This window comes from Pleurodeles waltl, chromosome 3_1, assembly GCF_031143425.1.
Source record: "Pleurodeles waltl isolate 20211129_DDA chromosome 3_1, aPleWal1.hap1.20221129, whole genome shotgun sequence".
Taxonomy (NCBI): Eukaryota; Metazoa; Chordata; class Amphibia; order Caudata; family Salamandridae; genus Pleurodeles; species Pleurodeles waltl.
In genome coordinates this window covers 223,854,634-223,880,313 of record NC_090440.1, presented here as the reverse complement: position 1 = coordinate 223,880,313, position 25,680 = coordinate 223,854,634, and the positions used below count along the sequence as shown (strand labels likewise).

Sequence of the window (25,680 nt, the reverse complement as noted above, 5' to 3'; positions counted from 1 at the left end):
TCTAATGTATGTAGTGCCCTTTCAGCTACGGTATCTGGCTGTGGAAAGAACACCGGAAGTTCCACTGTTTGATTTAGATGGAACGGTGAAATAACCTTTGGCAAAAATTTAGGATTGGTCCTTAGGACGACTTTATTTTTGTGTAGTTGTATAAAAGGTTCCTGTATAGTAAACGCCTGAATCTCGCTTACTCTTCTCAGGGAAGTAATGGCGATGAGAAATGCCACCTTCCAGGTTAGGAACTGTATGTCGCAGGAGTGCATGGGTTCAAAAGGTGGACCCATAAGTCTAGTTAGGACAACATTTAGGTTCCATGAAGGAACAGGTAGTGTTCTTGGTGGTATAATTCTCCTAAGGCCCTCCATGAATGCTTTAATGACTGGTATTTTATATAGGGAAGTTGAATAGGTAGTCTGCAGGTATGCAGATATTGCTGCAAGGTGAATCTTAATGGAAGAGAAAGCTAGGTTAGATTTTTGTAAGTGAAGCAAGTAACCCACTACATGTTCTGGAGTTGTGTGTAATGGTTGTATTTGATTAATATGGCAGTAGCAAACAAACCTCTTCCATTTACTTGCATAGCAGTGCCTGGTGGATGGCCTTCTTGCTTGTTTTATGACTTCCATACATTCTTGGGTAAGTTGTAAGTGCCCGAATTCTAGGATTTCAGGAGCCAGATTGCTAGATTCAGCGATGCTGGATCTGGGTGTCTGATCCTTTGGTTGTGCTGTGTCAACAGATCTGGCCTGTTGGGCAATTTGATGCAGGGTACCACTGATAGGTCTAGCAGCGTTGTGTACCAGGGTTGCCTTGCCCAAGTTGGTGCTATCAATATGAGTTTGAGTTTGCTTTGAGTGAGTTTGTTTACCAGGTAAGGAAGGAGAGGGAGAGGAGGAAAAGCGTAAGCAAATATCCCTGACCAGTTCATCCATAGGGCATTGCCTTGGGATTGTTTGTGTGGGTATCTGGATGCGAAGTTTTGGCATTTTGCGTTCTCCCTTGTCGCAAACAAGTCTATCTGAGGTGTTCCCCAGAGTTTGAAATAAGTGTTCAGTATTTGGGGGTGAATTTCCCATTCGTGGACCTGTTGGTGATCTCGAGAGAGATTGTCTGCGAGTTGATTTTGTATCCCTGGTATAAACTGTGCAATTAGGCGAATTTGGTTGTGAATTGCCCAATGCCAAATTTTTTGTGCTAACATGCTTAACTGCGTGGAGTGCGTCCCTCCCTGCTTGTTTAGATAATACATTGTTGTCATGTTGTCTGTTTTGACGAGAATGTATTTGTGAACTATTATCGGTTGGAAAGCTTTTAGTGCTTGAAAAACTGCAAGAAGTTCTAGGTGATTGATATGCAGTTTTGTTTGATGTACGTTCCATTGTCCTTGTATGCTGTGTTGATCGAGGTGTGCTCCCCACCCTGTCATGGAAGCATCTGTTGTTATTACGTATTGTGGCACTGGGTCTTGGAAAGGCCGCCCCTTGTTTAAATTTATGTTGTTCCACCACAGAAGCGAGAGGTAAGTTTGGCGGTCTATTAACACCAGATCTAGAAGGTGACCCTGTGCTTGAGACCACTGTGATGCTAGGCATTGTTGTAAGGGCCTCATGTGCAGTCTTGCGTTTGGGACAATGGCTATGCATGATGACATCATGCCTAGGAGTTGTAATACCATCTTTGCTTGTATCTTTTGTGTTGGATACATGCGTTGTATGATGGTGTTGAAATTTTGAATTCTTTGTGGACTTGGAGTGGCTACTCCTTTTGATGTGTCTATTATGGCTCCCAGGTATTGTTGTACCTTGCGTGGCCGAATTTTGGATTTTGTGAAATTGACGGTGAACCCTAGTTTGAAGAGGGTTTGTATGATATGATTTGTGTGATTTGAGCACTCTATTAACGAATGGCCCTTGATTAGCCAGTCGTCTAGATATGGGAACACATGTATTTGCTGCCTTCTGATGTGTGCAGCGACTACCGCTAGACATTTGGTAAAGACTCTTGGTGCGGTTGTTAATCCGAAAGGCAGTACCTTGAATTGGTAATGTATTCCTTTGAATACAAACCTTAGGTATTTCCTGTGCGATGGGTGAATTGGTATATGGAAATAAGCATCCTTGAGGTCTAAAGTTGCCATGTAGTCGTGCAGCTTTAGCAATGGCAATACTTCTTGTAGTGTGACCATGTGGAAGTGGTCTGATTTGATGAAAGTGTTGACTACTCTGAGGTCTAGGATTGGTCTCAGTGTTTTGTCCTTCTTTGGTATCAGAAAGTACAGTGAGTAAACTCCTGTGTTTATTTGTGTGTTTGGCACTAATTCGATTGCATTCTTTTGCAATAGTGCCTGCACTTCTATCTCTAGGAGATTGGAATGGTGTGTTGTTAAATTTTGTGCTTTTGGTGGTATGTTTGGAGGGAACTGTAGAAATTCTATGCAGTAACCATGTTGGATAATTGCTAGAACCCAAGTGTCTGTAGTGATTTTCTCCCATGCTCTGTAATAATGACCTATTCGTCCCCCCACTGGTGTTGTGTTGAGGGGGTGAGTGACATGTGAGTCACTGTTTAGTAGTAGGGGTTTTGGGGCTTTGGAATCTTCCTCTATTTCTAGGGAATTGCCCTCCTCTATATTGTCCCCGAAAACCTCCTCTATACTGTCCTTGGTAACTGGACGGTGTGGCTTGTGAGGTGCTGGCTTGTGTGCTTTGACCTCGAAACCCCCCTCGAAAGGGCGTTTTACGGAATGAGCTGTAATTCCCTCTGCTCTGCGGGGAGTAGAGTGCGCCCATGGCTTTGGCAGTGTCCGTATCTTTTTTGAGTTTCTCAATCGCTGTGTCCACTTCTGGACCGAACAGTTCTTTTTCATTAAAAGGCATATTGAGAACTGCTTGTTGAATCTCTGGTTTAAATCCAGACGTTCGGAGCCATGCATGCCTTCTGATAGTTACAGATGTATTAATTGTCCGTGCAGCTGTATCTGCAGCGTCCATGGAGGAGCGGATCTGGTTGTTGGAGATGGCTTGTCCCTCCTCAACCACTTGTTTTGCCCTATTTTGGAAGTCTTTGGGCAGATGTTCAATGAGATGTTGCATCTCGTCCCAGTGGGCTCTGTCATAGCGCGCAAGTAGTGCCTGGGAGTTCGCGATGCGCCACTGGTTTGCAGCTTGTGCTGCGACTCTTTTACCAGCTGCATCAAACTTGCGGCTTTCTTTATCTGGGGGTGGTGCATCTCCAGATGTGTGAGAGTTGGCCCTTTTCCTAGCTGCTCCTACAACAACAGAGTCTGGTGGCAGCTGTGTTGTGATGAAAGCCGGGTCTGTAGGAGGCGGCTTATACTTTTTTTCCACCCTTGGTGTGATTGCCCTACTTTTGACCGGGTCCTTAAATATGTCTTTTGCGTGCCGGAGCATACCAGGGAGCATAGGCAGGCTTTGGTAGGAGCTGTGGGTGGAGGAGAGTGTGTTGAACAAGAAATCATCCTCGACCTGTTCTGAGTGGAGGCTTACGTTGTGAAATTGTGCTGCTCTAGCCACCACCTGAGAGTACGCGGTGCTGTCTTCTGGTGGAGATGGTTTTGTAGGGTATGCCTCTGGGCTGTTATCTGACACTGGGGCGTCGTATAGGTCCCATGCGTCCTGGTCTTGGTCACCCTGGCTCATGGTGGTGTGAGCTGGGGAGTGTGATGGCGTTTGTGCTGGTGAAACGTTAATCACGGGCGGAGGAGAGGGTGGTGGTGTAACTCTTTTCACCACTTTTGGTTGTGGTGCTTGTTCCGTCTGGAACTCCAACCTTCTCTTTCTTCTAATGGGGGGAAGGGTGCTTATTTTTCCTGTCCCCTGCTGAATGAAGATACGCTTTTGCGTATGGTCCGCATCAGTTGCTTGTAGCTCTTCCTCAAACCTATGCTTCTGCATTTGGGAGGTTAGCGAGTGCTCTTCTGTATAAGAGCCTGAAGCTGGGTCGCTTGCAGTTTGTTTCGGCGTCGAAACTTTGTCTGCGTGTTTTTTCGGCTCCGAGGTGACTTTTTTCCTTTTCGGGGCCGAAACCTCTCGGCGTCGATCTGTTTCGGTGCCGCTGTCTCGGCGTCGAGCCGTGTCCACACCGGCATCTCGGTGTCGAGGCTTGTCTCCAGCACTTTCTCGGTCCCGAGAAGGCTGCGTGCCGGTGTCTCGACCGGAGTCGGACGATCTCGGCACTGTTTGGGCCTTTTTCGGTGCCGACGGTCGGTCACCGATTTTAAGGGTTGAGCCATGGCCTGGTGGCAGTGGCGTCCCCTGGGCCTTGTAAATGTTTCTTTGTGTGGTTTTCGACGTCTTACTCACGGTTTGTGTATCGTCGAATCCTTCGGAGTCTGAGTCTTGGATCGAGAAGGTACCTTCCTCTTCCTGTTCCTCGAACTCCCGTCGGGCTGTCGGTGCGGACGCCATTTGAAGTCTTCTGGCTCGACGGTCTCGGAGTGTTTTTCGGGACCGGAACGCACGACAGGCCTCGCAGGTGTCTTCGCTGTGCTCAGGTGACAGGCACAGGTTGCAGACCAAGTGTTGGTCTGTGTAGGGGTATTTATTGTGGCATTTGGGGCAGAAACGGAACGGGGTCCGTTCCATCGGCGTTCTTCAGCACGCGGTCGGGCCGACCAGGCCCCGACGGAGGATCGAAAAATTACCCCGAAGGGCACCGGAGCTCTTCGATCTTCGATGCGGTGTTGAATGTAAGTATGCCGATCCCGAACGCAACAATACCGACGAAAATCTTCCGAAATTAACTATTTTTTTCTGTTCCGAAACTCGGAGCGACAGGAACACGTCCGAACCCGATGGCGGAAAAAAAACAATCGAGGATGGAGTCGACGCCCATGCGCAATGGAGACAAAAGGAGGAGTCACTCGGTCCCGTGACTCGAAAGACTTCTTCGAAGAAAAACAACTTGTAACACTCCGGCCCAACACCAGATGGCGAGCTATTGCAGAACATGCGTATCTACAGCGACAGATGCCATCGAACGCATAGTTTCTATTTAACCATTGTTGATTTATGAGTTTGCCATTTTTCTTCGGGTTCTTTCACAGTCTTATTATTTCCGAACACACTCTTTCCGGCGCCTGTTTTCACAAGGCAGTACTTGGGGTTGTTTGGGGTGGACAGGTGCAGCTTGTGGCACGGTAAAAGGTCGAGGAGGCTCGTGTCATGAAGGGGGAGAAGAATTGGAGGAGGGGAAGGGGAGGGAGAACATAAAATTGTTAAAAAAAATTAAAACCACAAAAAACCTTACCTGAGCCACCGTGCCAAACTTCTGGCTCTCAGTACAGGCACAGGCTCGCAATCTGCCTTGTGGCCAATCCTAATGCTGCTCTCATGCTGCTAGCAGCATGAGAGTAGTGTTAGGATTGGCCGGAGTGCCCTGGCTTAGCACTCCCAGGGAGCCTGGGAGCTTGCACCTTCTGTCTCCAACCCAGCAACGCAGTACAGGGTTGGAGAGAGCTCAGTGTGCATGTGTGTTTGGCCAGCCCGATACGGCCAGCCACACACATGCGCACTGTGGGGAGTGCATAGAATCCTCCCCCTCCTTCCCTGTCATACCCCATCCTTTTAGAAATAAAATAATAAACATTTTATTTTTAAAGGCTGCTTTCGAAGGGGGTGACGCTCCTCCGCAATAGTGGAGGAGCCGCCCCTGGGGCTTGAACTACATATTTTCTTTAAACCATTACTGAATCACAAGCTTATTTTGTGATTCTCGATTTATTTATTTTTATCACCGATTCTTTCAGCTTCTTTAATCAATCATCAGTTTCGTACCAGTTTCAACGTGGCGTTTCCTGGAGTCATTAGGGTTTGGGTTACAGACTCACGTTTAACAGAAGTGACGCAAACAGAAGCAGCACTGTAAGGATTTAACTTTAACAATGGCGGCCGCACTGGCGTTTAGGAGGGTGAAGCTCGTCCATTGTTACATGCTGTTTGAGAATGTTTTTCAGGTGAATGTTCGCTGTAGTCTTGAGGGTGCAAAGCTTTTTATCATTTTATGCAGGCTATATGATGGAGTATGTGCACCTTTCTAATAATTATTTTCGAATATCTGTAATAACAACTGACACGCTGTTCTGTTAAGCGGCGATAAGCAGCTATGTGAGGAGTTGTGCTTATTGATTTTTGGTTTTTAAGGTATGTGTTTTTGACATTCTTGGAAGCACAAATTAAGAGGCTGTCTGGACAGAGTATCCTTGATCGATATTAATGTATTTATTTTACATCTCCTTGACCCTGAAGAAAAGCACACAGAAGCCGGAAATGCATTGGATGGAGTGTAGAATTATTCTGTTTCATGATTAACATACGAGTGAAAAGCCAAGTCTCTTTAATAAAATGAACTTATTGTTCTTCATTTGGATTCTATTCAGGAGGGGTGATCCCCGGGAGTTAAAAATGGGGTTTCTGGTTGGCTAGGGTATGCAGCTAAGCCAAGCAGAACCCACCCACTCTAGTCAGGGCAAGGGAGTTACACGTCCAAGATAACCCCTGCTCACTCCCTTGGTAGCTTGGCACGAACAGTCAGGCCTAACCCAGAGGCAACGTGTAAAGCGTTTGCACAACACACACAACATACATGACGCACTATCCCCAACACAAAGGAAACACAACACCAAGTATTATGAAAATATATTGTATTGTACACAAAAACGCAATTATTAGACCAAACTTCACATATCAGTAATATCCTGCTACCTTAGCAGTTCTCAGAACGTTTCACATTAGTTACTCTGCAGAACTAGCAGTAGTCACATATAACACACAGGTTACTTAGTATTCTGCAACATAAGCAGTAGTCAGGAAACACGTTATTACACCAAAGCATTTGTCATAAGAATATCATAAACGCCCATATTAGGAACATTATAAAACGTATGGTGAATCAGAAATCATATTAGCATGGTATGCCCATAAAAGGAACATTTACATACACATATGAAACATTGCGATCGCTTGTCCGTCCCCCCCTCCCACGGGGGGAGGAGGGCACAACACCAAGTATACCAGGCGCCAACAACAGTAGCGAGTAGTAACTGTGCTTTTATCAGTGGCAGGCACACAAGGAGTGATACTAGGGATTTCGCTTTGGTCCTTAGGAGGAGTCTAGGGTAGTCTCTGAAACATGTAGACCACCTAGGAGGACAGGTACATAATATATCCACCCTCCCAACACCCCTTTTTAACCATACCACCCCTGTGAAACATTAAATTGGTAATATCATCCAGAGGGTGGTATTTTTAACTCACCAAGACCCCACCACTCCTATCCCTTTCTAGTATTCACATTGTTGAAACCAGTGCTCCCACCTATTCCGTCGGTCGCAGCACGCCTCGTTCTGCAGCAGGACGGGAAGAAACCCAATGATGAAGCATGCCACCAAGGGGTATCCCTGGTGAGTGAAGGTTTTTCAAACAAAGGATTTTTTTTTTTCTCCCTGTGGAAGTTTCTTAGCTATAACAACAACAAGCACTGGCAAACCGATTGGTCTCACCTTTGAGACCTATTGGCTTTGGCACTAGTTTCAAGCCATGCTGTACAGCCGTGTGGCTGCTGCACAGCATGGCTGAAAATAATGAAAATAAATAAATAAATAAATAAGAAACGAAAACTATGGCATGGCTGGATGCATGCGACTTCAAAATTAGGCGAGTTGTTTTTCTTTTTATTTACAATCTGAGATGAATTAGTAAATATAAAGTTGTGCAAAATGACATTTCTTTATACAGCACTAACTTGCTTTAAGAAGCAGGAGTGGGTTTAGGGTGGGGAGCGGGGAGCGGGCAGTGGAAGATGCAACACATGGGAGGGAAGAATGCAGATGGGTGGGTGAGAAGGATATGGGTAGGGGAAAAAAGGACAAGAAAGAAGCAAGAATGGGGAAGTACACTCACAAAGGAGGGGTGGCGATTAATGGGAATCACCTGATCAATGAGAGAATGAGTGACCTGCGAAGGGGAAGCACATGGACAATGGAGGACGAGTGAGAATGGAAAAGCACAGAGGAAATGGGAAGTGGGCATGCAGGTTTGAAGACGTATACAGACAGCAGTTGATAGCAAGGCACATGGATAACTGGGGGAGGGGTGTGAAAGTAACAACGGCAACAGAAGGTGGGTCGGGAGGAAGCAAGTACAACAACTGAGGGATTGAGGGAGAGGGGATAAAAACAGCGAGAAAGACGAACATTAAGCACACAAATGTGACAGCTGGAACACAGAGACTTCTGTAGAGTGCTTAACCAAAGCGAAAAAAGTAGCGCCTGGAAAAAGAGCAGTGTAAGGACTCAATGGATCCATTCTCCAGGGAAGGGGCAAGCATCAAAAGAGGAAGGCAACCCCATGGAAGCTGATAAATAAGAAGCAAGCAATGGATCCATACTCCAGGGAAGGGAAGGGGACAACACCTAAAGAGGAAAGAAAACCCACAGAAACTGATGATTAAGAAGCTAGCTAATGAGAGCCGCAATATAGCCGACCAATGGGTAAGCAATGGGCGGGCTCAAAGCTAAAATTGTGTCTAGCAACAGGTTGTGCACATGCGGTCTTAGACAAGACCTAAAAATGGAAGATCTCTAAAAAGAACATTTCAAAACTATACCATAAGAGAACAATATACCATTTGACATGCTTGATGGGTTTTTAAAAGAAGTAGCTTCCCACATAGTGGTGAAGAAATGCAAACTGAACCCAACAGCAGGGTGGCAAGAACTTTACAGTGTGTGTGTGAGTGTGTGTTTTCGTTCTGTTTCAGCTGGGATGTCAAGAAAAGTAGTACTAAAAGTACATTCTGAAATAAAATTATTGTTAATGTTTGTGGTATGGAAGATGTAGCATCAGCCAGAAATTTTCATATGCATGAAAGAGCATCCCTAAGGACCAACCTGAAAAGCAGCAAATGTACAGAAGACCCTGCCCTTGCCCAACCCCCACCATTCGTCCCAAAACAGATCTTTCTCACGCAATCAGTATACTTAACTTTACCTCTATTAATTTGTATTCCTCTGTCGCAAGTTTTTATCTTTGTGATTGTTGGTCGAGTTTGTTTTCCTGCAGGAGACAAAACCACTGAAATCAGATTTGGTTTACACAGCAGCACAAAGACGTGATCTAAAAGGGGGTTTGGAGTGAAGTCGCAGGTAATTTTCTAAATCAACTATTTTCCTATTAATATTTATTCGTTTTATCTGATTTGAAGCCGTGCGATATGATCTTCAAACACAAATGGCTTCACCCGACCGTACCCTGCAAATTAATCTTGGTATAAATGTGCTTTTGGCTTAATTTCCACACACTGATATAAATGTACTTTCAGCTTCATCTCCGCACTTATTTCCACACAGTTACGAAAGAGGGGCAACTGCAGGTTAAACAGTCCCACCCTATCCCAAATATTACAATCCAGGCAACATTACTATGCAATTTCATTGACAGGAAGCAAGCAACAACCACAAACACATTTCTCACTATTAGAATTTAATTAGCGAGGTTTATTTTGAATCCTAGAGCACATTACTAGATCAAATGAAGTCGAGGTGATCTGGTCCAAGAAGCTAAGATATTGTAACAGGCTTTTTATGAGCGGATATAGTAAGGGTCTGGAATAGTGTGCTTGGTGTCAAAAATATCCAATTAGTGTCAAACATTTGTTTCGCTATAAAATAGTGCAACTAATGACTGCGTGATTGGCATAATATGAACAGCACAAATAAGTTATTCTTACGATTTATTTTCTTCTAGTAACAGAATTTATTTTCATGGTAAAGGACACTAGAAACTGCCATTCGGAGATATGTTCTCCCAAATTTATATTGTAAAATCACCTTTACTTACATTGGTCCAGCTGGTTCATCATCTACATAGCAAGTTCAGTGGTGTTTCGCGTTGAGGGAAAAAGGGGAAGGGAATAAAACAAAAATCGAGAGTCAGAAAAGATACTAATGAAGTAGAAACAAAGGCTTCAAGGACATTATCTACAACAGGCAGACCATTAACTTGGTAAGTGCGGAGGCTCATGGAGTTACAGGACTGGGCTTGCAATTTCATGGTAAGTTATGTTCAAATGTTTTTTTCAGTTAACACTTTAAATGCTTTGCCATGAAGAACTGCAACTGTAGTGGACAGATTGTTGCACTACGTAAGCGTATAAAGCTTATCTTGTCCCCAAGTTCCAGTGGTTCACTCTGGTAGATGAGAAGACAAACCAACATTTCAGTTGTAAAATCCTGCTGTTTGTTTCCTTTTACCGACTGCTTGTTTTTACATGGAGCCTGAGTGTGGGAGTGTTATTAGTTCTACTGAATGGCGATCTTTTGGATATTTAGTGGTATTTCCTTCTGACCCACGGGTCTCCTGAAGTGTTTGGGCTAAGGTAATAAAATCAGGTGTGCGCCCACAGGCTAATCAGATATGACTGTGTCAGAGGTGTGGGGTCAAATGTATGTTGTATGTAGGTTTGTGCACCTGGGAACAAGATCCTTTATCTTGCAATGACATAGCAGACTTCAGCTACTCCAAAAATTAATTATCCACGACCTGCCAACATATCTTGAAACGGGCAGGAGTACTGAACAAGAAGTGTCATACTTTGGACTACTTTATAAACCCATGCTTATTAATTCTGGGTGACATCATTGTATTTATTTTTTAATTTAAACTTAAGGTTGGGTTTTCTTTGCACATTTCATCTATCGCTCATTACAGAAATGCATACACCTCTGATGCCACCAATCCAAAGCGTAAATACTGCTTCTGGTAAAGTTCCTAAAGTAACAGCGTCGTTCCAAATTGCTGTACCCAAGCTTTGTCTTACTTGAAGGGTGTTAGGGTGGATGTGCTATAATTTCACTGAAGTCTTCTGGAAACGCGCAGCAGGATTCCACAAGGCGAATTGTGTATATGAAGCAGTTAAATGGAGAAAAAGGACGATTTCAAAACAAGTGGGAGTCAGCGCTGACAAGACACAAACAGGATAAGCCCTCCCCACTGAGATCAAAAGGCATGGGACAGTCCCTTCTTGTCCGCCCTAAAGTCCGCAGTAACGTAACGCCACACAGGAGACAAACATGGCAAAAGGTAAAACACATTTTTTTTATAAATGCAAACAGAGTTTTTATAGTTCATCGGAATCCAACAGCTTTAAGAAACAGCCATTAAAGAAACACACCAAAGACACAGCAGTGTCCACAGAATTCCATTATTATCAGGAACAAGGCACTGAGACGCAACAGAGAACCAGGACGGGGGTGACAACTGGCGGGTGATGCGCTGTACATACACAGATCTAAAGACACAGCAGGATCAGGGACACACAGTACAGCTTAACAGTCCCCTCGACATACAGCTGGCAGTCTCAAGAGACCAGTAAGCCAAACGTCAATCCTATCATGTGCTGCTCTTTTCATTGCTTTCTGCCGCTTTAGTTCCTGTTCTGAGGTAAAGTCTTCACTACTCATCCAAGATGAGATGAGCTTCAAAATATCAGCCCAAACTGGACAGCTTGGACTAAAACTATCTAGACCCCCAGGAATAAAGTAAAATATTTCGTCTGCACAGACTGACATCACTAGTAAGTGTCAAGTGGTTGTACTGGAGACTTACTGTCCTTGCTGTATAAAATATCCTAAACACTACTGTATAAAGAAGATAAAATACCGATATCTTTCTGTGCCCTTAACTTACAAATGGCAAACAGACTGTCCAACTACTGAGACAGAAACTGTTCTAAAAGCCAAGCAATTTGGAATGAGCTAGCTGCCTAATAAGTGGTGTCTGCTGCGGAGGGCGATATTAGTTGTTAAAGGTCCTAACTTGGAGTTGCAGGCCCAAGACACAGGTAAGGGTCTAAAACGATTATGAGGGCCTTTAAGAACCAGAATTTACCAAGACAGAAGACACACAATGCTATTAGCGCATTCCACCCACTGAGGATAGAATGTATTAAGTTGGAAAAAAAGGGACAAACAGAAAGACACGGGTAATTTGGAGCAAAAGGTCTATACTAGCCATCACTGGCCCCGGGCCACTCCACTGCCTACAATGAAGCTCTCAAAATTCCAAATGTTCTAGTCCAGGATAGATAAAACAATGCCTTGTATGATAAACACTTAACATTATGTCTGTACTCTGTTCTCGTGGAATCTAGCCACATTATTTTTGTGATGCGAAAGCACAATGTCCATTTCTTCTGAAGTGCATAGATTTCATTAATCAGGAAAATTCTAGCTCCCCTGTTTTCCAAGTAAATATTCTTGTAAAGAAGATCCTCAACAGATTCATACCTTTCTAATATCTGTAAAGCCCTGACAAGGGAAGTCTGAAGTGCTTTAAAAAACAAAACAAGGGCACACAAATAGAAGGATGCCTTTAACCAGAACGTTTCGCAGCAACCCCTCTGGGAACTTCAGTCCCAAATTAAAAAAACTAAAGAAACGTGATTTTATCGTTCGCAGGCTCTATTTTCAACAAGAATTCTGGTTCATACAGTCTAAAGCTCCAACTGGCTAACCTACACATCCTATTGCTTTCAGTTTTCTGTTGCAGGTACATTAGCATGGTTGGAACCTCTTTTCCTATGTAGTTGTAAATGGCTGCGTTTGGCAATATTATAAAAGGGATTGTCCAAACATACGCTTCCCAAACCATCCACACACAGAGTTTCATCTATTGGTCCAAACACTCCATATACCCAAATTACACTATAGATAATTTGTGATATATGAAGCAGCCATTAGAGAGCAAATGGTAGGCAGCTAACTAAACTGAACATACTCAGACTATCAATCCTGGCACCGACATCAGCAATTCATAAACGTGGGGTTAAATTATCAGGTGACAGCATTATAGATCTCCAAAAGGAGAATGATCTCCAAGACAGTGGGCTACATTTTGTAGAAAGGCACTGACCAATTCAGTGGCAGGCTTCTCATCTAAACAATGCAGATGCAATCTAATCTGAAACAGCTTGAACAATTCAGGCGTGTCCAAAAGAAAACAAGCATTTGCAATGCAATGGGTCTCGCGTTTGCTTGAGTTAGATCGATTAGCATTGTAAACTCCTAACTGGACTTTTCTTGCCACATAAATTGAAATTGAAAAGTAAAACAGTTTCACATAACTAATTGGACTTTTCTTGAGATATAAACTGAAAAGTAAAAGTTTCACATAAGCCAGCTGACGGCCGTCATCAGCGCATAGCAGACACACAATGGGAAATAAAGGTTCGCTCGTAGTGAAACCTATCGGCAAAAGTGCAATTCTCCATGTAACCGGCAAAAGTGCAATTACCTATGTAACAGGGTCGATGTCATGCAAAGCGACTTCTGACCAGCGAATTCGCACTGCGAAAAAAGAGAAAAAGTAGTCCAGAAACCGTAAGGAAAACAGCGAGCCTCGTATTTTTTCGGTACTTGGTCGCTGCGCTCGAGGAGTGCTAAACACCGGAAAAGGCATGACATATGCATGCCTTTCACTAATGAAAGCAAGCAAATTTTAAAAGGCAAGCCCACGAACCAATGAAAGAGACTGGCGTGACATGGGCGTGGTTTGAAGCCCAAAGAGAGATTACAATACGGGACGTAGCGCTTTGCGCTCGCCCCTAAAATAAAGCTACATGTCTTCACGGGTCTTGGCCTTCTCCAGTCAGACAGGTGAAACACTTTAGATATGTAGTTATTGTATTCTTTCCAAAACGAAACAGGCCTTACAAACAGCTTTAGAAGTGTACGACTGGTTTTGAAAACACAATCGCAGGCCCAAAGAGATACTCTGTCTTGAGAAATAAAAGACTATGGTGGACCAGTTGAAAATGTGTATATTTTCATATTTCTCTACTGATCCGATAGTCATCAATAAAATACTTCAACAACAAGTGAAACCAATGGAGTGGCTTTCTAGGTGCAAAAAAGACTAAAACTTGGTGGAAAAGTAACTAGGACCGAACTATTATAACAAATGTTTTAAATAGCTCTTCATAAACAAGTCAACTAGAGAAAAAGTGGCCCAAATCATATTTACTTCTCTTCCTGCATGCCTAGATAGTAATGCAATATAAAGAAAACTTCTCACTGATAAAAACATAATGAAAAATTCACACTAGTAAACCTTGTGCTAGCTACGGACATCTGATAACTGCAAACCTGATTAAACCATGCAAAAGAGAAAGTGGCTTAGAATGACCCACATATTAAAATGGATAAGCTATCCTGAATTCAGCCCCATGGAGGCGAAAGTCCTGAGGAAGGGGTCTGGGTAGGGGGGGTGTCGCGGATTTACTGCTCCCTGATTACACAATCACTGCTCAACCACTGGATCAGCTCAGTCAGAGGTGGGAGGAGTGGCTGGCCCCCATGGATGAGGAGGACTGGTGAGAGGCGTTGATGGCCCCCAGGGCCCTGGCCATGGCCACCCGCTTTTGGGTGTTACACAGGGCGAGCCTCAGACCACAAGCTAACTGTCCTCGATGCTCTGGCCCTGACGCTCTCTTCTACCATATAGTGTGGTCCTGTCCAATCATTGTTGCTTATTGGAGAGCGGTGATGACCGAGATTTCTAGGGTCTTGCATGAGGATGTGGCTTCAGGTCCATTGCCAATATTGCTGGGGATCATGGAGGGACTGGGGCTTAGAAGAGCTGACCGGATCTTCCTGGGGGTGGCTTGTCTGGTGGCTAAAAGAGACATTGTGGCAGGCTGGAAGGCGAAAGAGGAACCAACTCTAGCCAGATGGCGTCGGGGGTGGACTGGTGTGCCCAGCGGGAGAAACTCGTTTACGAAGCAAGGGGATGCCCAAACAAGTATAAGAAAGTCTGGGGGAAGTGGGAGTCTACTGGGGATGCGTAGTCCGTGTGTGGACTGTGGGCGGTCAGCTGTGGGCGACCGGATGGAGCAGGAATCTACTGTTACTCAGAAGTGTTGGTTGTGTTTTTTCAACGTATAGTACTGTATAGTAACTTGCTGGGGGGAACAGGGTGTGACCTATTTTTGGCCTTTGGGTTTTTTCTATTAAGGTTTGCACTGCTATGCTTTATATGGCGTATCTAATTGTTCCTTTTGGAAAATGAATAACATTTCTTTATAAAAAAAATTGATAAGCTTTTATTGGGAGTTTAATTAATCTACCGGCAAGTCATATCAGATCTTCGAAATGCACTTCACTCGGGGAAACATTTTTACCCCGGTGTCCTTGCCTGGTGAACATATGACATTCCAGTTTGCACAGGGAGCGCTACCTTAATAATCCAACATTGACAACAGCCTCATTTGAAGGGTTTGTTCTCTATTCCAAAATAAGTCATGTCTCCAAGGGTTATGTCACAGAAAAGGACGTTCGGCCATAGTGCATTGCTGTTACACCCCAATTATCAAAAGTTTACAAAAATTAAATACATTCTTGGTAGGCCCTGATTTAAGGATGGGGGATATTTTAAGTGCGCACTCTTGAGGATCTCTACACAGAAGAATCTGTGTTTCACATAAGTATCTTGTTACAATGAGCAAGGCATTACACTTGCCTTGAACATCTTGATCTTTGAATAGTGTTCTTCAATAACAGCAACAACCATTTTGAATCTTCCTCTGATGTCAGACCGGACTGCAGTAACTTGCAACTTATCGGTCTACAAATAACCCTCTTTCTACCTGCTGACTATGAACCTACATTCAAAAACCACCATTTCCATTTGTGTCTGACTTATAAGCAACCCACTGATCATGGCTGCACGCAAAGCCTGGAAGGAATCGTGGTACACTAGAGGGAGAAGAGTTACAAGAAAGAATTCCCATAAAATTCACACATGGCTCCAATATTTTCGAAGTCCCAAACGGCAGTACTGTCTGAGCATGAAAAGCTAAAAAAAACATTTTTGCAAAATAGAACACTGTTACATCTCTCATAAACTGTGATTGCTTTTGAGAAAGGGACGCAAATCCATGTTATGGAGGAATCGGCCTTAGTTCCAAACCACTGTGGCAACGCCACACTCATCAGTACATAGACGGGTCCTAAAGGGGCCCATTGCTGGCCCACAAAGGACACTTGTTGAGACAATAGAAAGATATTTCTGGGTCTCAGGACAGGAAAATAATGCATTTCAAAATGATTATTCTCTAGTGGGAAACGAGTAAACAGTGTCGTGGGTATATCTTCAGGTTGAGATTCTTAATATTGTTATTTGTGGAGTGCTGGTGTATCGGCAAGACTCATCAAGATTTTCAATAGAGGGATCACTGGTATGGAGGTAGCTGCTTGGCCTACAGTACTTTAGAATTCCCAAGCTTAGGTAATGCACCTTTCTTGGAAGTGAAAAATGGTTATCTGCAGAGCCATGCACTGTGTCCTATCCAGCTCCGGTAAACTGTAGCCAGCTTATACCAAATTTCGGCAAGCATAATGCTCTTGAAGAAAGGGCACCTACTGAAGTAGAGATGGCAAAAAGCCTTAAACATCCCCAGTTCAAAGTCTGGATATGAAATTTGCTTTTTTGTATCAATCGGGACACCTAGTACATACAGTCACCCCATCAAGCATTAACACTTGCTACAATTCCTACTATCCATCCATTGAAAGACGTGTCCTACATTCTGGACACCTCCAGGAAGAAAGCTAAAGAGTACTATGGTGTGGAGTCCACCCAGAAAGGAAGAGAGCGATGGATGGACTCTAGAATATTCAACTTGAAACAAAAATAAGAGTAAAAACATGTTTCAAGATAACTGCATTAGCTAATATACTACTGAGATGAAACTGAGCAAAGATTACTTTTGGACACAATGCCTGTTGCTTCAAGCAGCACTCACTTAAAAGCATCATCTGATCGGAATCAAAAACAATTCCCATACTTGCATATTGTACATGACCAGACTGCACAGATGTTTGCTATTCAGGTGCCTGGTATTACAGGAAAATTCTTGGTGACCTTCCTGCACAAAAGATTGGAGCCACAACTGCTTCGACCAGTTTGACGTTTGATTGCCTACCACTTTATATGAGATGCTAAAAGGATATGCTTCTTTCTTCACTCAACTCAACATAATCAGCTAGTTAGGCAGTTGGCCTTCTGGCATTGTACGATTTAACAGCAATCTGTTTAGGGTAGGATCTGCCAAGCTTAATGAGGACACTTGCCTGGGACAAGATGGACAAAAATCACACATGGAGGACTACTGTTTTGGCTTCAATATTTTGCAGTGTTATAACAGCTTCAGCAATCTGAAAGAAAGCCATCCGTGCTGACATGTTGGGGACTGGCACAAGAACTCCTGGACCATAGCAGTGGCACAAAACTTGTCCTTTTAAACTTAGGGGAAACATTATCCTGAGATGATTTCCAATTAATGGAAAAGCATCCTATCAGATATTAATCGTGCACCCTTACATACATAGAGAGAAATCAACTGTTCTTTCACAGACCTTCCTACATAGCCAGTGAACGTTTAAGGTTGTTTCTTTCTCCCAACTCAACGACAGTGGATGTGGACAGTGCACAACTTTCTTCTAACTGCTGGGAAAGACATACTTCTGAGGTAAAGGTGCATAATCCTTTCTCCAGCTCACTGTCTTTTTCACGAATATAGTGGCAGAACACTTTGAAACACTTTCCTCTCCTGACCAGCAGTTGTAATTGATGTTTTAATGCTTAATATAGTAGCTTTTTCTTCCTTAAACACACATTTCTTTATTATCATCGTTTCGTATTCAACTATTGGAATTTTTACTTTTGCACTAATTTTCGGTTTCGTGGTTGAATTCATATTAAATTTCATTTAACACCGGTATGCCTGCCACTAATGTACTCCCTTTATATTTCGTCTCCTAAAATTCACCAGTGGTACGCACATGATTTAGGAGAGTTTGAGACCAGCTTTGGAGGAACACATGCTACACTGGTAATACTATCACTGAAAAAGTAACGTCTCCCAGCAGAATAGCAAAGCATGACAGTCCACATGAATTCCAAGTGAATCACTGCATTTCTAATGGACTGCAGCAATGGTTACAATGAAAAATGGAAGGTCTTTGCATCGACAGTCAAAATTGCCCACAACAAAACTATATGTGGCACAGTTGAAAGAGGTGCTAACATGTGCATCCTTTACAGCAAATCGGTTTGTTTTAAGGTTTAGCTTCCAAAAATCCAAGAAAAGATGAAGGAAACCGAATTAAGCGGTACAGTTGTCTCAATTTGTGAAGTTGCCACTACCTCAACCAAATCCATCTTAATTTTTCTGAAAAGACTCATCAGAAAGCTGCAGAAAAACGCTGGCATGTTCAGAAAAGATAACTTTGCTAATACAGGTGCCCAATAGAATGGATCTATGGCACAATATTCCTCAGTAAAAGTTATGTCCTTCTCCTCGAAAGCAGCAGTAGAAGAGGGGTCTCAAATGTTCACCTAATATAAATCTTTGTCCGGGAGTGTACTTTGCCATTTAACTATAAAGGAATATTATAAAAAGGAAGTCTGGGGAGGAAAGTTCAGCTAAAAACATATTCCTAATCTGTTGTATTTATGTAACACAAACCTAGCCAGAAGGACAATGAAGCTCTGTAGTAACACCAAAAGAATGAAAGCACAGCCACCTTGTTGCCATAGGAGCAGAACCCAGGTAACCTTCTAAAAAGGAAGAGGTGTTGCCTTTTACTCATCAGAAGCCAGGGGCAGCAGGATCTGTTTCTAATGCTTCTCGTCCTGCTGAATTGTCTCATCAGATGTTCTTCAGCAGGGTAAAACCTAGGCAGGTAATGGCTCAGACAGACTGGTTCCCTGACATGTCAACACCTGAAGTAGGCCAGTGTTCAGACAAACCAGGCTCGATCAGGTCTGCCTGTAACCCCATTGCAGCCGTCTCTTCATTTAATGAGATTTCCCCAACTCGCGTTAAATCTATAGTTCAATCTGAAAATTGATAATATATGAAGGAAGACAGGGCAGCCCCAAAATCCAGCAGCTTATGCTGGACTTCAAAAATGAATGCTAATACCATATGACAAAAGGCCCAAGAATTGAAAAGCCAAGCTCCCTCCTTGCAACACCAAAAGTCAAACCCTGAATGTAAATCTGTTGGAATATGCAGACACTAGAACCACTGCCAGAGGCTTTAGATTGTAATCAACTTATGCATTCCATCCTCACCTGATACAGTATCAAAAGGGAGGCAAATGTTTATTACTATTTTGTCAACCGTATTGACCTCCTCATATCTGGGATGCAAGATAAATAAACAGCTTGGCAGAGTCACAGAAATTCCCACTGAATTAATATGGGCAGTCCATAACCAGTATTTTCAGGATCCGTACCCTCTTGTCATCTTCCATTATCGTCTCTCTAAGAATGTTAGTCTATCACGGCAGACATGCCCATTCCCCCCAAAAATCTATCCCTTTAACAGCAGAACCGCATGTTAAGCCATAAGATTGTGCAGGAAAGCACACATTAAAAAAAGCTGTTACTTTCAAGATGACCAAATTAAGACGAGGAGGGGTGGATGAAGGCACAAATTGCCCTGAATGGCAATTCATGACAGTGTTAATTAGAACCCACACCATTTTGATATTTCTCTTCTTTGTGGACCTTGCACTCAGTTTTCCTTCAAGTTATAAAACCTGCCACCGGGGCAAGCTTCAAGAAGGCTCTCTTGCCAGAAAGAGTATGGCGATATTCAAGTAGTGAAAGGCCAGAAAAAAAACACAGAAGTTGCTAAAACAGCCTGGATCGGGTCAAGGTGTTGCAAGGCAGGACTCAAGAGGAAAACCTAAAGAAAACATTGAATAGTCGAGTCCCTAGGATTAGCACATGCAGCTACAGACGTGTCAATGTTGTGAAATGCACAACGTTGATATTTTTAAGAACAAATCTAAGGATGATATAAAGTGAACATTCACCGAGAAGCAGAGACTCCTAATCAAATGTTTAAAAGAACAGTAGGCAAACCGTGATTAGAGGCCATTGCTACAAGATTGTCAATCTTAAAAGCTAGATATCAGGCATCAAATTGGTTTGAAGATTCAAAATGGTCAGAAAATAGAAACTGCTTTGAAACCTAACATGTTTCCCGTATTAGTTAACAGTTGTCAGTTTCTGTCAGAGGATGAACGTTTAAATGTCAGTTCTTCATTTGTGCATGAGATCCAAGGAGACTCACATGTACTGGGATTTCGTTGGCTGTGCAGGGCATCCTCCTCCTTGCCACTGCAGGTCCAGGTTAGAACCAAGAGGCTAAGAACACTTTGGATGCAATCTCCAGTTTTCACCTGAAACAGGATTTCAAGTAGTATGGTATTTGCACAGGCGCCAATTATATACCCGTGCTATTTGCCAACATGTTTTTGGAAGTTAAAACACAGCAAGAATCGTGTTCTGAATAGTGCACGTATCTAACTTGTGTCTTTTCAGAGTGCTCTGATCACAATGTCACACTCTTTGGCAGCAAAATGCTCGCATTATTTAACCTGCTTTAAACTTGTGTGCAAATAGTGTGGAGTACATAAATTAACGTGTGGGAAAATAACACGTGCAATTAGCGCATGGACAATCACGGCACAACTAGGAATCTCGTTTCAATTGCAAACGGGGATTTGCAGCCAAAATTCAATTAGCCCATTGCTGAAAATACGGCTTAAATACACATATTTGTATAGAAATGCCTCTCAGTGTGGTTGGTTCAGTCCAAACCTTAATCTAGTTTCATCTGCAACATAAATTAACAGTAATGCAGAACCTTAAAGGTCAACTCTGTATGCAATGGATGTTTTATTTGTTTCCCCTAATTTTATTTGCTAAACATCAACCACGTCCCTTTATTGTATGGAATCTACAGCGAGTATGAGTGCAGACCACAAAATGAGTGGCAAAGGAGGTGGCATTTCTAGGCACTCAAAATGGTTTACTTAAACAGATACACAAGATACACATATCGCCAGTTGATCAGGCTATCTTGATGGGTGGGTTACCTTGTGGCACTATTTGTTCTCCATCTCCTAATCTCCATCCCCTGAAGAAACAGTACAATACACAACAAACAGAAGTCTCAATCCTCAAACGTCAGGGAGGGATAGGGTTTAAAGGGACGGACAGAACTACAGAAAAGATATAGCAACCCAACAAAAAATTAAATATTATAAACAGCAAACTGAAATCCAATTAGTTGTGAAACGTGAATGAGGAACTCGAATAAAAGTGTTAACATCATGAACTGCGCATCTTAAAGACGGAAGCAGATATAAGACAAACTCCAAGACATGCAGAACTCGCACTTACCACCGGGGTTTTATAAGTGTGTGATGCAATTGAAGGGGGGAAAAAAAAGAAGTCACAGTAACCGACAAATATCAATAATAACCCTCTGCACCCCTCCCCCAGTACCATTCCAAACCCATCCCACCACCCATCCAGAAGCCAAACTGATGGCATAAGCCACCCTCTAACTTTAGGACGCAGTATGTACAAGGGAACAAGTGAGGAGCTTATGCTGTGGAAAGGGCATGTCCCAGCCTACCGATTTACACAGGGTTGCAAGCATGGAACAGTGTGCAGGGCTAACGCACTACAAAGCTGATGTCTGTACTGGCAGAAGGAACCTATTCCCAAATTCTTCCTCATCCTAACTGCCGCTTAGGAGATAATCACAAGAATACATGATCCTCAAAAGTCTAATCATTTAGCTAACTTGCATACAAGCCATATGTAATGTGATAAGGTTATAATTTTACTAGTAGGTGCTTTAACTCTGGCTACATATGCGTGTGTATATATAGGTATGTGAGTGGGTGCTTGTGCCCAGATACAAACAATTATATGCTTAATGTTCAAAGACAAAGTGATTTCACCAGGTTATTGCTTAAAATGTTAGAGGCTCTTTTCCCTATAGGGGTTTTACCTTTCCCCAAACCCAGACACACATGCACTGTTGAAAGTTTCTGACAAATGCGACTGCTTTGAAGTAAGGTTGTTACTGCTCCAGCCATAGATATTGATCACATTCCATGTCACATTTGAGAAAAAACATATATTACATAGCTGATGTTTTCACAGTGAATTTGTCTTGTTACTGCATGGCATACAGCCCGCACGAGCGTTTCACTTCCTCCGTGTAGCCTATTAACCCGGTCCATTTCTTAATTACATTTCAATTATTTTACTAAATTCGGTAACTTATTTGCGTTGCACCTCCTATTTATACATTTTCAGAATATCCCCACTTACATGAGTTTTACTTAGCCGTCATTCTGTGGTGACACAAATAGTATTTTTGGTTAGTGGAAAATGAACAGCAATTCTAATATTTTACAATTCTCCTAGCTTGAATGTTAAGATCGCGAACTGACAAACAGATACTTTCTTTCTTAATTCTGCAATACAATTCCCATAGCCGTTCCACTACATAGGTAGCTCTCTATCAGTGTAAATCTCACATGAATACAGCTTAATCTACAGGGGCTGTTAAGTGTTTTGTTCAGATCAAAAGCTAGTATGGACACCTTGGCTTCAGAATGTAACTTCCCGATGGGACTTTCCACCAGAGGAAGCTATGAACCATTAATAAGGAATTTCTCTTGATACGTATGTAACAGAGACAATAGTTAAATTGGCTCATCTGCTCCCTTTGCCTTGTTCAACTTGCATAGATTCACATAAAAAGTCTTCTCCTACATTAGTGTATCTTGTTTTTCTAATCGGACGTGGCAACAGATATCCACTGGCGGTCCACCAAGAGCCCAAGTCCTCTAATTCTTAAGCAGCAGGCAAAACACGTTATGTTCCCTGCACTTTAACTGTAAACTGGCAGCTTAAAAAAAAAAAAATGGAACTCGATGGTTGTCAGCAGACATTAACGCTGGAAATTGGTATATGCCTATATCAGTCCTTTCAGCTCACATGGTGGCACCGTTTATCACTTCTTTCACACAGACACCCAGTGAGGTGAGCATATCACACAGGGAGCTCACAATTAACTGGAAGCCCTGCAGAAAGCAGGTTTTCGCCTAATGTTTAGGATCCTCTGCACAAACAATATCCATTCCAGGGTGTGACATCAGTGGCAGCCTCAGAAGCTATGCATTGTTTTTGTGTGGGAGGAGGGAATTGTGAGTTAAAATGTCTCGGGTTGTACTTGTCACAAAGCCAGGCCCCTCTGATGCATAGCTACTTCCTCGCACAATGAAAGTTGCATATATCTCGCTCTCTCTCTCTCTATATTATATATATATATATATATTTGTAGTCAACACAGATCTGTAGCAAAATAAATAATTCAAAGAAACAATTAGCAGCGTAGAGTTCCTATCAACCAGGACACGAGAAATTAAAAGTATAACATTTCAATATTGAGATATTCACAAAAATGTAGGAATAAGAGTTATATGAGCAGTTCAACTTCAAGATAGGCCCGTGGTGCTAAACAAAACCAATGATGCACTCCTAATGCGCAGCATAAGCAGTAATGAGTGATTTTCCACAGGTTGTTACGAACACCATATAACTTCTTTTGGAGGGACAAATGCCATTGAGAAAATCACAGGAAGAAGTGATGCCAGTAACAGGTGCCACCTGCGTCTTCCAGCTTGAGGGAACAGTAAACAAAGATCAAGAGTACTAAAGTCAATGCTGAAACATGCTCCAATTAAGACCTGCTATAACAGGATTTATCAGTGAAAAACAAACAAGGCATGACTAAAATACGCCTTCCGCAATAATTTCTAAAGCACAAGTAGCAACACTGATTAACGCCAAATGAAGGTGATCCAGCAGTAACATTCTAGCATCATAGATGAGCATTACGCTTCTCTATTAAGTATGTCACACAAACGTTCTTTACTAACAATGCAACAGAATCACTTTCACAGCACTAAAGAGTGTCACAGTCCGACATAAAACAGAGCAAAGGATTGTTTCATCAATCAAATCTAAGACATAAAATTGAAATCCGCACAGTAAAAATTACTAGAGCAGAACAGTGTACAATGAACAAGTTACTTACATTCGGTAACAATTTATCTGGTAGAGACATATTCTAGTTCGAAAATCTCCTTACCTTAGAATTTCCCCCACGCATCAGACTGGATCTGGAGATTTTACTTTGAGCGGTACCCTTGCACGCTGCCAGGTGGCGCTGGTCGACTCTGCGTTCATCATGCTGACGTCCGAGTCATACATAGGCGCCGCCTCAGTGTGGCGACGTCAGTTTGTTTTCACAACTTTCCACGCCAAAGCACGGAGCCATGAAGAACACTGAAAATGGTGCACCAGAGCTAAGGCCCTGAAAAGGGAATCCCAGTCCCTAGAAATCAGTTTGCAAGTGGGGAGGATGGGTGGGTTGGTTAGGAATCTGCAACTAGAATATGTCTCTACCAGATAATTAGTTACAGAAGGTAAGTAACCTTGTTCATCTGATAGGGACTTCTATTTGCAGATTCCTTACCTTAGAATAGATACCCAAGCAATGCCATGCCACAAATTTATGCCAACGACAGGTGCATACCATTTTGGTGGAGGTATGCCTGGCTGCCAAGAGAACGTCACAGACTTGAGAAGATCTAAAGCCGTCAACTACCACCGCGCAACCTACACACAATGAAGGCGAAGACTGGACAGGTTCGGGTGGAGGACCGTCTGCTGTTGCTGTGACAGAAGATCTGTGTCCATGCTCAGAAGCGCTGGATGCCATGCTTTCTGGGCCCAGACCAGAGCCACAAGGATTACTTGGACCAGATTGTTCTTGATGTTCTTCAGAACTCTGGACAGAAGTAGTATAGATGGGAAGGTGTAAAGGAGGCCAGAGTTCCACTCGAGACGAAAAGCGCGCAGAGCGAGTGCCACCTTGAAAACTTCAGCACACAAAACAGCTTACTTTGCGTGTTCTCTGTGGAGGCAAACAGAACTGACAAAGGCTCTCCCCCCTGCTGAAAGAGACCCTGCGCCACCTCCGGATGGAGATGCCATTCGTGATCGACTATGCACCGACAGCTGAGTTCGTCTGCTCTGGTGTTCAAAGAGCCCACAGGATGCTGAACCACCTGGGTAATGATCTGATGTGCCAGCCACATCCAGAGGCACAGAGCCTCTTGACAAAGGGTCCAGGATCCTACTCCACCCTGGTTGTTGCAGTACCACGTGGCATTTGTGGTGTCCATGAACACCTGCACCACTTTCCCTTTGTGAGAGGGAAGGAATGCTTTCAATGCAAGCCTAATCGCTCGGAGCTTCAAAAAATTGACGTGGAATCCAGACTCCGCCGGAGACCAAACTCCTGATTTCTGCCTTTCCCATGTGGCCGTTCCATCCCAGGAGTGACGTGTCTGTCACTACTGCAAGATCTGGTTTTGGAAGGGAGAGGAATCTGCTGTGACCCAATCCTGATTGGAAAGCCACCACTGCAGATCTTTCGCAGTCCCCTCCGAGATCTGGGCCATGTTCCAGATGCTGCACCCACTGGAACTTCAAGTCCCACTGCAGAACCTGTATATGCCATCTGGCATTTGTCACCAGGAGGATGCAGGAGGCCATGAGGCCCAGCAGCCTCAGAGTCATTCTCACAGAAACCCAGAATAAAGGCTGAAATATCGGAATCATAGCCTGAATATCCAGGACTCGCTTTTCGGGAGAATAGGCCCGAAACTGTACTATGGGGAGAATAGGCCCAAAACTGTACTATGTCGAGAAC

The 25,680-nt window shown here is 43.2% G+C and overlaps 1 protein-coding gene across 1 annotated transcript in view; it reads right to left on the bottom strand.

The window, feature by feature from the left end:
* The window catches only part of NPTN (neuroplastin), a 339,612-nt gene that overhangs the window by 43,668 nt on the left and 270,264 nt on the right, over positions 1–25,680 (bottom strand). Inside the window, exons 7-8 of the mRNA XM_069222231.1 lie at positions 9,858–9,879; positions 9,009–9,074 (exon numbers count right to left, since the gene is read on the bottom strand). Coding sequence (XP_069078332.1) covers positions 9,014–9,074; positions 9,858–9,879 — 83 coding nt within the window. The 3' untranslated portion in view covers positions 9,009–9,013. The remainder of the gene's footprint in view (positions 1–9,008; positions 9,075–9,857; positions 9,880–25,680) is intronic.